Below are 16555 nucleotides of genomic sequence, written 5' to 3' on the forward strand. Positions count from 1 at the left end.
ATTGCAGAGATTAGTGCCACCATCAGTGACTTGAAGGATGCAGGGGTGGTGGTTCCCATCACAACCCTATTCGCCTTGCCTATTTGGCCTGTGCAGAAGATGTATGGATCTTGGAGAATGACAGTCAATTGTCATAAGCTTAACCAGGTGGTGACTCCAATAGTAGCTATTGTACCAGATGTGGTTTCATCGTTTGAGCAAATTAACACATCCCTTGGTACCTGGTACACAGCTATTGATCTGGCAAATGCCTTTTTCTTCATGCCTGTCAATAAGTTTCACCAGAAGCAGTTTGCTTTCAGCTGGAAAGGCCAGCAATACACCTTCACTGTCCTACCTTCACAGGTACACCTTCACAGGCCTATATCAGCTCTTCAGCTGTATGTCATAATTTACTCAGCTATGATCTTGTTTGCCTTTCTCTTCCACAAGATATCACATTGATCCATTATGTTGATGACATTGTACTGATTAGGTCTAGTGAGCAAGAAGTAGCAACTACTCTAGGCTTATTAATAAGACATTTACGTGCCATGAAGTAGGAAATAAATCTGACAAAAATTAAAGGTCATTTTACATCAGTGAAATTTCTAGGGGTCCAGTGGGGTGGGGCATGTTGAGATATCCCTTCTAAGGTGATATCTAAGGTGCCCTCCTACAACCAAAAAGAGGCACAATGCCTCTTGGGCCTCTTGGGCCTCTTGGGATTTTGGAGGTAACATATTCCTCATTTGGGTGTATTACTCTGGGCCATTTTCTGAATGACACATAAAAGGTACTAGTTTTGAGTGGGGCCCAGAACCAAGAGAAGGCTCTGCAACAGGTCCAGGCTGCTCTGCCATTTAAGCCATATCATCCAGCAGATTCAACAGTGCTTGAAGTGTCAGTGACAGATCGGGATGCTGTTTGGAGCTTTGGGCAGGCTCATCTAGGTGAATTACAGCACAGGCTCTTAGGATTTTGGAGTAAAGCCCTGCCATCATCCACAGATAACTACTCTCTTTTTGAGAAACAGTTGTTGGCTTGCTGTCAGGCCTTAAGAGAGACTGAATGCTTCACTATGGCCACGAAGTCACCTTCACGGTGGAAATGACCCACCAAGCCAAGTTGGGCATACACAGCAACACTCCATCATCAAATGGAATTAGTACATATAATACGTGATCGGGCCCGGGCAGGCCCTGAAGGCACAAATGTCCACAGTCCCCAGTCCTCCTACACTGCCTTCTCTCCCCGAGACTGCACCTATGGCCTCATGGGGAGTTCCCTACGATCAGTTGACAGAGGAAGAAAAGTCTCGGCCCTGGTTTATAGATGGTTCTGCACAACATGCAGACACCACCCTAAAGAGGACAGTTACAGCACTACAACCCCTCTCTGGGACATTCCTGAAGGACAGTGGTGAAGGAGATTCCTCCCAGTGGGCAGAACTTTGGGCAGTACTCCTGGTTGTTCACTTTGCTTGGAAGAAGAAATGGCCACACATGTGATTACATATCGATTCATGGGCTGTGGCCAATGGTTTGGCTGCATGGTCAGGCACTTAGAAAGAACATGATTGGAAAATTGGTGACAAGGAAATTTTGGGAAGAGGTATGTGGATAGACCTCTCTGAATGGGCAAAAACCATGAAGATATTTGTATCCCATGTGAATGCTCCCTAAAGCGTGACCTTAACAGAGGAGGATTTTAATAATCAAGTGGATAGGATGACCCATTCTGTGGACACCAGTCAGCCTCTTTCCCCAGCCACCCGTCTCATCGCCCAATGGGCTCATGAACAAAGTGGCCATGGTGGCAGCAATGGGGGTTGTGCACAGGCTCCGCAACATGAACTTCCATTCATTAAAGCTGACCTGGCTACGGCCACCACCGAATAACCCATCTGCCAGCAGCAGAGACCAACACTGAGCCCCCTCTACGGCACCACTCCCCGGGGTGATCAGCCTGGTGGCAGGTTGGTTACATTGGACCACTCCCATCACGGAAGGGGAAGCATTTTGTCCTTACTGGAATAGACACTTACTCTGGATGAGGGTTTGCCTTCCCTGCACTTAGTGCTTCTGCTAAAACCACTATCCATGGACTTACAGAATGCCTTTCCACCATCATGGTATTCTATATAGCATTGCTTCTGATCAAGGAACTCACTCCATTGCAAATGAAGTGCAGCAGTGGGCCCACACTCATGGAATTCACTGGTTTACCATGGTCTCCACCATCTTAAAGCAGCTGGCTGCTTTGGAATGACCAGCTTTGGAATATGGAATGGCCCTTAGAGGACTCAGTTACATTGAGTAATACCTTGCAGGTGATAATACCTTGTAGGGCTGGGCAAGCTTCTCCAGGAGGCTGCATGTGCTCTCAGTCAACATCTAACATATGGTGCTGTTTTTCCCATAGCCAGGATTCGTGGATCCAGGAATCAAGGGGTGGAAATGGTACCTCTAGTGACCCATTAGCAAAATTTTTGCTTCCTGTTCTCATATTATGCTCTGCTGGCCTAGAGGTCTTAGTTCCTCCAGCAGACACAACAATGATTCCATTGAACTAGAAGTTAAGACTGCAACCTGTCCATTTTGGGCTCCTTACGCCTCTGAATCAGTAGGCAATGAAGAGAGTTACTGCGCTGGCCGGGGTAATTGATCTTGACTACCAAGGGGAAATTGGGCTGCTATTCTATAACAGAGGTAAGGAAGAGCATGTCTGCAATACAGGAGATGCCCTAGAGTATCTCTTGGTATTATATGTCCCATGATTCAAGTAAATAGAAAGCTACAACAACCCAATCCAGGCAGGATTAGTAATGACCCAGACCCTTCGAGAATGAAGGTTTGGGTCACCCCTCCAGGTAAAGAACGATAACCACTTGTGGTGCTTGTTGAAGGCAAAGGGATTATGGAACAGAGGAAGAAGGTATTTATGAACACCAGCTGTTACCACATGACCTGTTACAAAAATGAGGACTGTAACTGTCCTGAGTATTTCCTCCTTTTTTGTTATATGTCTGTGTATGTATAATACCTTTCTTTCCTTCCCTCTGTTAACCCCTTATCATGTAACATAAGATGTATTCACTTTATATCATAGTATTTAAGTATTGTTATTAACTTTGCATCATAGTATTTTAGTTACGGGATAATCAAGAAGAGTAAACTTGACTCAAGGACTTTACCTTCTCTTCTGGGGAAGGACTTAGTGCATTTTTGGTGTACGCAGGATCCTTGTATCATGTTAGGTGGAAAGATGACCTTGTTACTGTCTTCATTTGGAGAGTAAGCATGACTTTAGGAGTTGTGTACAAGTGCCGAGTTGACCGGGCTGGGGGTAGATTTGTGATGGTTAATTTTATGTGTCAACTTGGAGGGTGTTTTGGATGAGATTAACACTTAACTCAGTGAACTCTGTGTAAATAGGTTGCCCTCCATGAGGTACGTGGGCCTCATCTACTCAGTTGAAGCCTGAATAGAACAAGAACAACCTCCCTCAAGCAAGAGGGAATTCTCCAGCAGGCGACCTTCAGACTTCATAATGTACCATCAGCTCTTCTGGGTCTCCAGATTGCCAGCCTTTGGACAGAAACTGTACCACTGGCTCTCCATTTCTCAGCTGCTAGCCCACACTGCAGATTTTGGACTCACTAGTCTCCAGAAATGTGTGTGGCTGTGCATTGCAATGCTCACTTCATCCCCACCCTGTAACTGCAATAAAAATCCAAGTCAGTCTCCTTTCCTGTTCTCTCAAGACATTTTCAAACCAGCTTTGGAAGCCTGTCCTGCTCTCTCCATAAAACCTTTTTCTGTGAGTAATAAATCTTTGAATATCCTCATGGTGTGTTAGTAGTATCATCAGTCTTGACATCTGAACCAAATTTTGGATGGAGGTCCATTGTGTCTTTATAGAGTGCCCACGACTGGTGGCCTCTGTTTACAGAAAGACTTCCTAGCTGGACATGTGAAGGGAAAGTGGAGTTGTAGGGGAATGGCTCCTCCATGGTGGCCTGACACCCTTGCATGTCTCCACATAGGCTTGAACTGCAGTTAATCTGAGGCTTGGTTAAATGCCTCATGACCTCCCAGAACATGAGGAGATGGAATGCTGTAAGGAGCCGCTACAAGGCCATCTCCCACACACCTCCTTATCTCCTCTAGGAGTCTGTCATGAGGCAGTTTCTCATCACATACCAGTTTCTGATGAGGTATGGGGCACTCTGTCCTGTGCCCCTTAGAACAGACCTGGAGAACATAAAATCACTCAGCTGCAGTCTAGATGTGGCTGTTCAGTAATGGAGTATCTCAAAACTTGCATTACCATCACACAGCCCCCTTTGTTTCTTTGTTGTCTTTTAGGGAATGTGGGGCAAGCACCTGGGGAGCTGGCACCTTTGGCTCATTTTTCTTTGCACTGTATATTTAAGTAATAAACTGTCTATATCTAAAAGTAGCTCATTGTATCTTTACCAGTCCAATCAGTCAGGTCTTGGCCTTGGCTTGTCTTGTATGTGTGAATTTGTTACCATATAATCCTGATTGTTAGTTATATCTTTTACCCATAAAATAAAATAATTAGCATACTTGTATTCATTCAACAGTTCTTAAACTTAATAAATACTGAGGGCTTACTATTTCTTTCAATCATTTGTATTTGGGAAGCCTTCAGTAAATTATCAAATGCAGCTGTGGGGCCAGTTCACCACCTGAGCGAATATCCCATAGTACTTATGAAGCTAAGACGTTACAAATAATTGGTACTGGAAGATTCTGAAAAATGGAACCATCCTTTATAGACAAAATATTCTTCCCAATAAAGAGAAATTGGAGTACAAACCACAGGCGTCTTATGGTTGTCTCATTTTTCACATTTCCAGTAAACAAATACCTGGTAAAATAACAGCAATATATTTTTGACATGTAGGACGTATGACAATCATTTATATAATAAAAATGTTATGGGCACCTGTGGGGCACCATGTTCCAGGCTCTGTGCCAGACTCTGGGGACACAGAGACAACCTAGTCTGGGTCACAGAGCCAGGGGACCTCAGAATTTAGAAGGTAGAGACATGCTAGCTAATAAGTATAATTTTGATAAGAACTATCAAATAACAAAGCAATGGGGTACCTGGGAACATCAGAGTATACCTCACCCCAGGAGATCAAAAATGGTTTTTCAGAAGCAGTGCTGTTTACAAAGGCAGGGGCTATGATTGCCCCCATTTTTCAGATGAGGAAACTGAAGATTAGGCAGGCAAAGTAACTTGGCAGAGGCCACACAGCTAGCAGATAGTCAGGCCAACTTTGAACCATGGCCTGTTGGACTCTAAAACCACTATTTGTTGTAATTACAACCATCACCTACCATTCTATTCCCCTAGCTCTGTTTGCCTCCAAATTAAAAAAATCTGCTAAAATCAGAGTAAACTCAAGTTAGGAAGAAACTTCCAGGGAAAGATGAATGAAAAACTTTTTGTAATTTTTCTGTTCCTTCTAACAGGGGAACCTTTAAAGTGAAAGCTCTGCCCAGCTGTGAGCAGTAAAGTGCTCTGAGGTAAACCTTTCATCTCCTCTCTTCCAGGAAACAGTTGTTTCTGGGGGAACTGCTTGCTCATGTGATTGGAACACAACCTAGAGGACAGTAAGGAGTAGAATGGGCAGCTTCATCTTCACAGCCCTTCACACTTATGAATTTATTTATTTTATTTATTTTAGGCTGCATAGGGTCTTTGTTGCTGCGTGAAGGCTTTCTCTGATTGCAGTGAGCGGGGGCTACACTTCATTGCGGTGCCCGGGCTTCTCATTGCAGTGGCTTCTCTTGTCGCGGAGCATGGGCTCTAGGTGCACAGGCTTCAGTAGCTGTGGCTCACGGGCTCTAGAGCACATGCTCAGTAATTGCGCCGCACAGGCTTAGTTGCTCCACAACATGTGGGATCTTCCCGGACCAGGGCTTGAACCCATGTCCTCTGCATTGGCAGGCGGATTCTTAACCACCGCACCACCAGGGAAGTCCCTTCACACTTACGAAGGTGTTTATCTTCCCTGGAAGGGACCTCCAATGCTGTTCTCACTTTCTGCCTGCTGCTCCTTGACCCACAAAATAAGTCAGGACAGACCCTATGTTTGTTGATTTCAGTACAGCTGCATTAACTCTGACCTAGAAGGTTTTAGCCTTTACAGAATTCTAAGCACAGTTCAAAACTGAAGGAATATCTGCAGTCTGTGAAACACAAAATGGTTCACTGCAGTCAAGAATGTTAACTACTTACTTTCTTGTGTCACCTACCTTCAAGTATAACTTTAAAATTAATGAATGTGTAACTAACACATTCTACAGCCATTATTCTTCTAAAAAACTATTCAAAAAAATCATTTTGTGGATTTTTATAATTCCATAAATTTGCTCTCTGGAGACTTCACCCCTTTGATTTTCACATTGATATGAACTGGACTTAAGTGTTGTCAAACATCTTGCTCAAGAGAACATGAGGATCCATTCCCATTTTCCAAGAGACATAAATAAAAATTTAACTCTTCTTATTTCCATGGGCCAAATTGAGAAAAAAACTCCTAACAATGGTCTGTAGCAAGGGAAACACTAACTATCCCAGGGTATGCTGCCCCTCTCTTTTTGGGCATTTGACCTCTTGGGCCAGAAATGGCACCCCAGAGCCCACATTTACTAAACAATCTAAAATTTTTCTTCTTCTCAATGCCTCATATATTAGCTTTAATAAGAATTCTGATAACTTTTTGTTAACTTTTTATTATGGAAAATGTCAAATATACAAACGTGGAGAGAAACATATATAATGAACCATCATTTAACCATCACCCAGCTTCAACAATTATCAAGTCAAGGCCAGTCTTGTTTCATCAATATCTCCAACACAATTAACATCCAGACTTATTATTCTAAAGCAAATTCCAGACATCATTTCAACTGTAAATAGTTGAGAATGTATCGCTTAAAGATAAGGACTCTTATTTTCAACATAACCACAATACTATTATTCCAACTAATATCAAATATCAAGTCAATTTTCAAATTATCCAGATTGTATCAAAATGTATTTATTTTACAGTTTAGTCAAATCAGGATCTGAAAAAGATCCATATATTACAACTGGAAAAAGATCCATATATTACAACTGGTTAAGTCTCTTAAATCTCTTTTAATCTATAGGTTCATCCTCCATTTCTTTCATTCTGGCAATCATTTACTGAAGGTACTAGGTCATCTGTCCTGTAGTTTCCTGCAGTCTGGATTCTGCTCATATCATCTCTGTGATGTAGAGTAATGTTTCTCTGTTCCCTGTATTTTCTACAGATCAGGAGTTATGTCTAGAGGCACAGTCAGATTTAGGTTAAAAAATATGAAATATATTTTTTCATAGGTAGTGTAGTGTACTGCCATTAGCAGACACATAATGTCTGGGATGACATAGACATATGAGTAAGAATTTTTGCTTTCTAATATCTCACAAATGCCTTTAAACACTTGTGTGACACCTGATGTACAAAAGCCACATATAAGCTAAACAGACAGCATTTGCTGTACTAACAGCAGATTAGAAGGTAAATGCTTTACCACTCAGTGTCATTACAAAATATTAATTTTATAGACAAACCTTCAGTGATATCTACCATATTTCTAGTGATGTCTTATATGCTAGATATATAAAAAAGACGAAGGAAATAAGTAAGGTCTTTGCACTCAAGGTCACATAACCTGGTGGGAAATACTGACATATAATCATAAAAGCACAAAAAAGGCCATAGGTGCAAAATTAGAAGTGTACAGATATAGTAGTAGTGCAACAACCTGGAGAGTAGTCATTGTAATAAACAGGGAGGAAGTGTCCAAAAGGATAGGACGAGCTGTGTCCTTGGGAGTGTGAAAGAGCTCACCTGTCTTCACAATTCCATTCATCATAGGGTTCACATACTTGATTCTTTCAAAGTAAATCTGAACAACATCTATGCCATTCACCTAAAAAAAAATATCTCATTAATAGTTTTATTGGTTCATCAATTCCTCTAGTCAACAAATATTTACTGAATTATGGTTCATCAACCACTTTGTATTGGAAAAGCCTTCAGTGAATTATCTAATGCAGTTCCACTATAAGGCCACATGAGAGCCTGAGGAATAACAGATTGTCCTAGTTAAAATATAAAGCTAAGAAATCAATACACTAGTATTACAGTGTTATAGAAAACACTAGTAGTAGACATTTATAATCTGTGGATCAATGACAGATGTCTCCAAATTTTAGCCACTGTTCTAGGCTCTGAGGATATGGGCAGGCTGAGTCCTAGTCCTCAAAGAGTTCATAGTCTAACAGGCCAAACAGTCATTCAGAAAGATGATTACAATACTAGAACAATGCTGAAAATATTTCCTGTTTTGCTTGGTGCTTCCACAAAAGGAACCCTGAAAAAGAGAACTCTGGCCAGTTGTTAGTACTATAGGTTGAAAGCAGCATTTTCACCTTCCTTTTCCCAGTTAACAACTATTGATGGAGGAATTGCTCTTTCTTCCACCTAAAGGGAAGTGGGAGGAGCAGCTCCAGCTTCAGAACCCCTTACCCATCTGTCCCAGAAGGGCCCTCTAATGTTGCTAGTACTTTAGAAGCTGCCTATTCCTGTTGCTTACACGTGTGTGAGCCCGTGTGCAAGCACACATACACCAATATTTATTTGATGTTTCTAAACACAAAAATGTTGAAATATTTACAGTTCTTTTAAAATTAAACCATACAACAGAATTCAAAATATTTATAGCCACCCCCATCCCTTTCAGAGTTACTTCTTTCAACAGTGATCTGATCAGCAAAACAGGTTTCTTAGAAAATATAATATATTGGGCATCCAGGGAAACGATATATCAAACATATCAATATTACCTTTACTCCAACATGTCTTCTTAAAACTTTTGTTAAGGCACTTGCCCAGTTTGGGGGAAAAAACCTAGTCTTTAAAAAATATGCTGGAAACAAATTTCTACCTCATGTCTGAAAGTCTTAATTATCTTTGATCAATGCACTATTTCCTTTCTGGAGAGAATGAATTGAAAGATTCATCTGTACATTTTTAGTGTAATAATCTTATAAATAATGCATGGGTGCTATGTAATGACTGTAGGAAGAAAATTCCAACTGTTGATGGATCAAGTTCTTGGAGGATGGAGGTTAACTAGATACCATTTGGTTTGTTACCTCTGTGTCAACTGTTTTAAGCTGAATTCTTTGGATTTCTCTTTTAAAATGAAAGACTTTTTAGGTTCTTTCATTTAACTTTTTCTTGACTGAACTCCAAAAGCATAACAAGACCTGCCCATGTGAATTTGAAAGCTTAAAGTGTGATAACTGTAAAATGTTCTTTTGCAATTTAGAAATGAAAGGAGTCTTACAGATTGCATAAATTGAAGATAACTGGGAACTGAAGATAATCCTAGCAAGTGATAGAACTCAGTACAAATCTTTCAGAATTAAATACGGCAAATATCTGCAGGCTAACAAGAGTTGATTAACATCAACACTGTACTTTTCACATTTGTCAAATACGAGTTGAAAAGTCAAAACAAGATGGTGCATTATTATCTCTAAGGATGCCATGTACAAGTTAAACCTCCCAGGTGCTTGTAGCAACATTTTAGATGGAGACAGTATTATATATGAAATGGTCATAAAACAATAATCCAATTTCACTGCTGTTACTGTATACTTTGAAAAATTTCAGGTTACTGAGAATATCATTCATTGATTTGGATTGTTAGAATAGGAAACGTCAACTTGTGGGATTTAGAAAGTTTGTTTAAAAAATAAAATATCTTTCTGTACAAAAACATATTTTTGAAACACATATTTGATAATTCTACATAATTTTGAATATGAAATAATAATTGGTTTTTAAAATCTGTTCATTCTCTACTCATTCCTTTGGCAACATTAGTTTTGTCAATTACAATACGTAATTTATTTAGACATATTTCTATATAGCAAAGACCTTATTTTAAAAATTGGCACCGAAGTTGAAAAAGAAAACGTAGTGATATTCAATTCTACCAGTGATTGTGTTCTTTATAAAAGGTTAATTTATAGAATAAAAATGTGTTTAAATTACAGTTATTATCCACTTATATTATTATTGATCTGTAGAATATTTTTAAGATGTTAAGTGTTATATATAGAAAGACATCCCCCACCCATACTCTTTTCACAAAGTAGGCATTTCCTCAACCTTCTTGAGAAAAGATCAAGAGTTCCAAGTTTCTAAACTTTCAAAATTTCTTAATACAGAGTGCATTAACAGTGACCCCCCCAAAAGTTAGTTGACTGACACAAAATATCTATCAATAATGATTAAGAAATATGACACATTCTAGGTTGCCCTAGAAATTAAAAATGATCTTTCTAAGTGCCAATATCCACTTCATGAAGTAGGCTTTACTCTACCTACTTACTATGGCTAGGGGAATAAAGGTAGTCCAAAAGAAACCTAAGCACTTTAGATAGGATCCCTAATTTCAAGCAAGTACTGAAGCAAACATAAGCGCTTTTAACTTGGCACCCAAAAAAGTCTGTCATGTGACACAAAACCTTTATCCTAAATCTTTAGGAGAGATCGGCCAGGCGTCCTAACATTTTGAGAAGTCTGTAGCAGCTGAATATCAAGAAAGCTAACTCACTCAACTGGGATGTAATTACCATATACTATTCTAGTCCTTTGGCTACTGGTATTCAGACAAGTTTAAGTGGACTATCACAAATTCACATATGCGGACTTTCATTCAAAGACTAATTTGTATTGAGAGAATGTTGTTCTAGGGCACTGAGACAGGAGCAATGGGAGTTGGAACTCAAGCATGCTAAATCACACTCGGAATACAGTTTTCATAATATGTACATATTAGGATATGTACATAACAATACCTTCCCGAGAGGGCGATTACTCTATAAAATAATATTTTGCTAAGCTACATTTGGGCTAAATGGGAAATGGCTATTTCAAGTAAGAAGTAAAAAACTACCAGTTGTGAAAATGTTCTGAAAATCGAATTATCCACATATGAATTAAGCAGTTTCTGAAAAGGGCAAATTAGATCACATATCTGAAGATAAAATTATTGTTCAGTGTGGAAAGAGCACATGATGTAAAATTTCCCTGGTGGTGCAGTGGTTAAGAATCCGCCTGCCAATGCAGGGGACACAGGTTTGATCCCTGGTCCAGAAAGATCCCACATGCCACGGAGCAACTAAGCCCATGCGACATAACTACTGAGCCTGTGCTCTAGAGCCCACGAGCCACAACTGCTGAGCCTGCGTACCACAACTACTGAAGCCTGCACGCCTAGAGCCCATGCTCCATAACAAGAGAAGCCACCGCAATGAGAAGCCCGTGCACCACAACGAAGAGTAGCCCCCGCTCGCTGCAACCAGAGAAAGCCAGCACGCAGCAACGAAGACCCAACACAGCCAAAAAAAAAAAAAAAATTCTTAAATACTTCTTTGAAATTCAACACTGGTCCTTCAAACCAATCCCCATCACAGAAGGGCTTGCTGACAAGGGCTAATGCTGTGAATGAGAAAACAACTTAAGAGAAAAAATTAATGAAGTTGCCATACAACCAAGGTGATCAGATTTTAAAGGCCTTCACTACAAAAAACCCACAAGACTGGTACCAAAAGTGCACATACGCACACAGACACACGCAGACACATACGGACACACACACACGTGTGAACTGTAAAGAAAAAACAAAACCACAACACGTATACACGTGTACACACACACACACACACCCGCCCCCCAAAGACTGGGTCAGCAGTTAAGGCACCTTTATAAAAAACAAACAAACAAACAAACAAACCAAAAAATCCCATGTGGCTTTGGCTTTCCGAAATGTGTTACAGTGCTACCAAGAAGCGATTCTGAAAGCATCTGAAAACGTGCAAAATGTCTGAAAACAGTGCCTGGCAACTGAGACAGTTTGCAAGCGTGATTCAGAGGTCTGCCAAGGAAACAAAAGAAGCCTCCCTCCTCCCGGTGAGACCTCACACGGCACCAGGGGCGCTCCGGGCACTATTTACTGTCAGGTAGGTGGAAAGCAAGAGTCTGTGCAGGAGCGGTACATACTAGGGATCGCTCTCTGGCGGGGACGGGGCCATGGAGTTTCCACTGGTTGGGGAACCGCCCAGCTTTAGTTTTTGCAGATATTCGGCATGCACGGGCTTGTGGCACTGGAGAACCTTGATCGCATCTTCGACTTTGAACCACTCTCGCTTCCTCCCAATGCTAACCGAATCTTCCCAATCCTCCAGAATCTCAGTGACAGTCAGTACATACACGTACGTTCTGTGCTTGCGATCTTGGTTCTGCTCGAAAATGCCCAGGAGCCGGCCCAACTTCCCCTTGACTCCCGCCTCTTCGTACACCTCGCGGACTGCAGCACCGCCCGGCTCCTCCTCGGGCTCCATGCCCCCGCCCGGCACGATCCAGCGGTCCGGGTACCGACTGCTACTCACTAACAGCACCTCGTCTTCGCGCTCGCTCCGGAAGCACAGGCACGCCGCCCGCTTCTTGAACCCCTCCGGGTCGTAGGTCCGCGTCTGGTTCGGCTTGCACTTCATCCTCGAGGCCGCTCGCCGCTGCTCGTGTCCCCGCTGCCGCCGCCACCGGGACGAGGGACTCCGAGGTGCTGCCGAGAGAAAGGGCCGCGGCGAGGGGCGGCGAGAGGCGGCGAGAGAGAGAAGCGCCTCAGCCCGCGAGCCCCGGGCGCTCGGGGAAGATGAGGCGGGGGCGGGGACGGAGGCGGGGGCGCGCGAGGTACGTCAGTCGGTCCGTCCCCCCGCGCGGCCGGGGGGTCCCGGGCGCAGACGCCTGAGTGGAGGAGGCGCCACCGCCCCCGCCCCCATCCCCGCCTCCGCCCCGGAGCCCGCCACTCTGCGCGGAGCCCACCCGCGTCTCCGGTGCGCGTCCGCGTCCCTCCCTCCTCAGCCGACGGGGCCGGGGTTGAGCGAGGTGAGGCGCATTCGCGGGCGCGTCCGCGTCCCCGGGCACGTGCGCGTTCCCGTCGGAGGGCGGGGGGCGGGGGTCTCGTGGCTCCCGCAGCGCGCGGCGCCTGGGGCGCACTGCGCAGGCGCCCCGCACCTCCGGGCTGGGAATCTGCAGCCCCCGGGGTGAAATGCACCGCCTTGTGACCTGGGCCAAGCTTGCTTCCACGTGTGCCTTCGAGCCAGACGTGGCTGTGGCGCGGCCGGACGTTTCTCCTCACCCTCCCCACCAGGTTGCAGGAAACACACACGCAATCGTTTTACACACAGGACGGACGGTCAAGTGCGTGTGGTCCTCGTCATCACCCATAAGGTAGAGTGCCGGCTTACTTACAGGAAGGCCCCGGTTTTGTCAAGACGATCCTCGGTATTCTTGACAAAACAGTACCTAATCTTTGCTGAGTCATATCATGCAGTTTTGTTTCTTCAGCAGGTTCTTCACCTTGCCAGGCATCTTGGCACAGCCCATAAGTGAACACCTTTCTTGAACCCCTATTGACATCTTACCCAACCTCTGGTCCTCGGTTTGCTCAGCAGTAAACTCCTCACCTACTTGGTTCAGACCTTTGCACTTTGGGTCATGTTCACCCAACAGCTGGAGAACCACCCAAAGCAGTGTTTTATTAAATCCCAGGAATCTCTCCCCTCCACACACTCCACCCTTGTCTCTCTTTCTCATTGAGAAGTACTGGTTGAGGCTTTGGGAAACATGCCTCTGGCAATCCCTTCATATTTTGCATGTTGATTTTTAGAAGCCTCCTGGCCAGGGACTCCAGCAAGGCCACTTGGTGCTCTCTCCCCTCTGTCTGGTCATCCTGTCCCCTTGGCCAAGAAGTGGCCCTCCCACAGCCCCAGATGTAACAGCCTAAAGCCTTCCCCCTCCTTCGTATTTTTTCTTATTGTTTCCCTGCTCTCACAGTAACCTGTGGAGAAGACCTCTGATATCCCCTCCCTTTTGCCTTATTGCAACTTAGGCATCTTTGTCTCTCTCTTACCCACAGACCGTCTGCTGGCATCAGGCAAGCAGGATCACAACACCTCACTTTTCCAGTGAAATAATCCATTCATCAAGGAGAAATTGAATCGGAAAGGTATGTGGAAAATGGTTACGAAACATACAGTCCGGTTTTTAAATAACAAGTTAGTTCAGCTTGCCAGTTCAGCTTGTTCCACGCCGTGTGTATCCAAATAGCTCATAAAATTGATTCTGTTCCTGGTGGCAAGACTACCCTCAATATCTAGAAGTATAATAAGACAAAAATATATGGGCATAATATAATAAAACTGTATGAAGAAAATGGTAAAATGGAGAAATGAAGAGAATGACCTCAACCAATAGCGATACTAGTGCTAATGACCATATTTTACCGATATATGGATGATCAAGGAACATTTGGAGGAAGGCAACATACCGTGATTAAAAACAAACTAGGAGGACTTCCCTGGTGGCCCAGTGGTTAAGACTCTGCGCTTCAATGCAGGGGGCACGGGTTGGATCCCTGGCTGGGGAACTGCCTCACGCCGCGAGGTGTGGACAAAACAAACAAACAAACAAAACACAACAAAAAAACCCCCAAAACACTAGGAAAATAGATTTCAGCACAGGCTGTATACCTCAGTGTGCCCATACTCACAAATAAATGATGTTAAACAACTAGAAACAAAATCCATTATAGTCAGGATCTAGGCAAATATACCAATTATCACCCATATTATTACATATCATTTTAGATTTTCTCTCCCGTGCAATGAGATTGTAAAGAGAAAAAAGCCTACCATTTTGATAAATAAGACAAAATTGTCATTCTTAGCAGATGGTAGGAATATATTCTTGGGAAACACCTAAGAAACGATGTAAAAATAAATTTCTTTAGGGCTTCCCTGGTGGCGCAGTGGTTGGGAATCCGCCTGCCGATGCAGGGGACACGGGTTCGTGACCCGGTCCGGGAGGATCCCACATGCCGCGGAGCGGCTGGGCCCGTGGGCCATGGCCGCTGAGACTGCGCGTCCGGAGCCTGTGCTCCGCAGCGGGAGGGGCCACTATGGTGAGAGGCCCGTGTACGGCAAAAATAAATAAATAAAAATAAATAAAAAATAAATTTCTTTAAATGGTAGACGTTAATAAACATTAACATTTAAAATCCCAAGAGCTTTCATGTATGCCAGCAATAACCCTGTAGAAAATATAATGTGGAAACGATGACATCACAGTAGCAATATCAACCACTACAAAGTAAACAAAATACCGAGGGATCCTAAAAAATATGGTTAGGGCATTGTAGTAGAAAATGATAAAACTTGTACTCAACTCTAAAAGATATTTGAATTAATCAAGAGGAACTTTAGCAAAGCTGGGAGATTGGACTGGTGTCTGCAGGGAGGTGTGGACCAAACAGGCCCCAGCCACATCACCAGTCTGCTTCACAGTTACCAGGTAGTATGTCCTTGTCTCACCAGAGGTGCCGTTTTATAGTCTGCTGCATCACTCCCACATCAGATTATGCCTATGCAATATGTCTGTGCTGGGGGTGGGGCATATTTATTGGAAGGGGGAGGAGAAGCAACATTATAATATGGAAGGAGGTAGAGACTGAATTCCTACTGGCAAAGTCATAACATGTTCCTGGATAAAGAGATCCACAGGTTGTAGGTTTAGTGCAATGCCAAGGAAGTTTCCAAATTAGTTTTTTTCCAAATTTCATAAAATAATTTTATTTTCCACCTGTTAAAACAATAGGGCAAGACAGTTTTAACTTTTTCTAAAGAAGAGTAGAAATCTTTTTTGGGAGACTAGCACTCTGCTGTCTGGTTTATCTATAGTTCATTGTTTCTCCACTGATGAACAGGGTTGTTTCATGAGCCACTGTGGTAGCAGACTGTTACAGCAACAGCTGTGATACGTGCATGCCTCCCACATTGTCCTTGGCCTTGGCACGGAGCTTGCTTTGTGCCATGGGACCATAGCAAGTGTGAAGCAAGCAGAGAATTGAAAAGTGCCTGTGCACTGGGGTTTGCCCTCTCTTGCTGCTCTTGAAACAAGATGACAACAATGTGAAGAAGCCTGGGCTAGGTGAATGATGAGAGATCCACAGTCCATGCATCGCCTTCACCCCACCTTACAGTGGATCCTTTGCCAGAAATGTAGGTGAGACCATCCTAGACCATACAGCCCGCAGCAGAGCCAGTTAGCCGATAGAGCACTGACCACGGATGCGTAAGTAAGCCCTCTGAGAAGAGCAGAAGGACCAGTCACCCGAGCCCAGCTGAAGTCGTTGGGCTGCAGAATTATGAGCAAAAGAATCAGTTGTTGTTTAAAGCCACTAAAATTTGGGGTGGTTTCTTATACATCAAGAGCTAGCTGACACCACCATTAACTGCCATCCATCAAAATCCAACCAAAAATAAAGAAAGTATGTTTCCCAGTAGAAATTCCACCTCTTCTTGAAGAGGTTGCCATTGAACTTTCCCTGGAGTCAGAAGGAGAGGGATGAAGTTAAGACATGTA

General features: G+C 43.3%; 1 protein-coding gene across 3 annotated transcripts; it reads right to left on the reverse strand.

The window, feature by feature from the left end:
* Positions 1-6748: 6748 nt before the first annotated feature.
* Positions 6749-13639, reverse strand: LOC109547047 (diphosphoinositol polyphosphate phosphohydrolase 3-beta). Of its 3 annotated transcripts, XR_004524483.2 has the most exons (3): positions 12134-13639; positions 7904-7985; positions 6749-7336 (listed from the first exon to the last, which is right to left on the reverse strand). XR_004524483.2 is itself a non-coding variant. In XM_073799677.1 (2 exons), coding segments are annotated over exons 1-2 (495 nt in total). In that variant the 5' UTR covers positions 12628-13639; the 3' UTR covers positions 7845-7984. The 3 variants fall into 3 exon arrangements, 2 of the variants coding, with proteins under 2 accessions (XP_073655778.1, XP_073655779.1); XM_073799677.1 differs by lacking the exon at positions 6749-7336 and having other exon boundaries at positions 7845-7985; XM_073799678.1 differs by lacking the exons at positions 6749-7336; positions 7904-7985 and having other exon boundaries at positions 7992-13639.
* Positions 13640-16555: the final 2916 nt, after the last annotated feature.

The sequence above is a fragment of the Tursiops truncatus genome, chromosome X, assembly GCF_011762595.2.
Source record: "Tursiops truncatus isolate mTurTru1 chromosome X, mTurTru1.mat.Y, whole genome shotgun sequence".
In the NCBI taxonomy this organism is placed as follows: domain Eukaryota; kingdom Metazoa; phylum Chordata; class Mammalia; order Artiodactyla; family Delphinidae; genus Tursiops; species Tursiops truncatus.

Excerpts from the sequence above, each read along its gene's own strand:
- LOC109547047 (XM_073799677.1), bottom strand. The coding sequence starts at position 12,627 with ATGAAGTGCAAGCCGAACCAGACGCGGACCTACGACCCGGAGGGGTTC.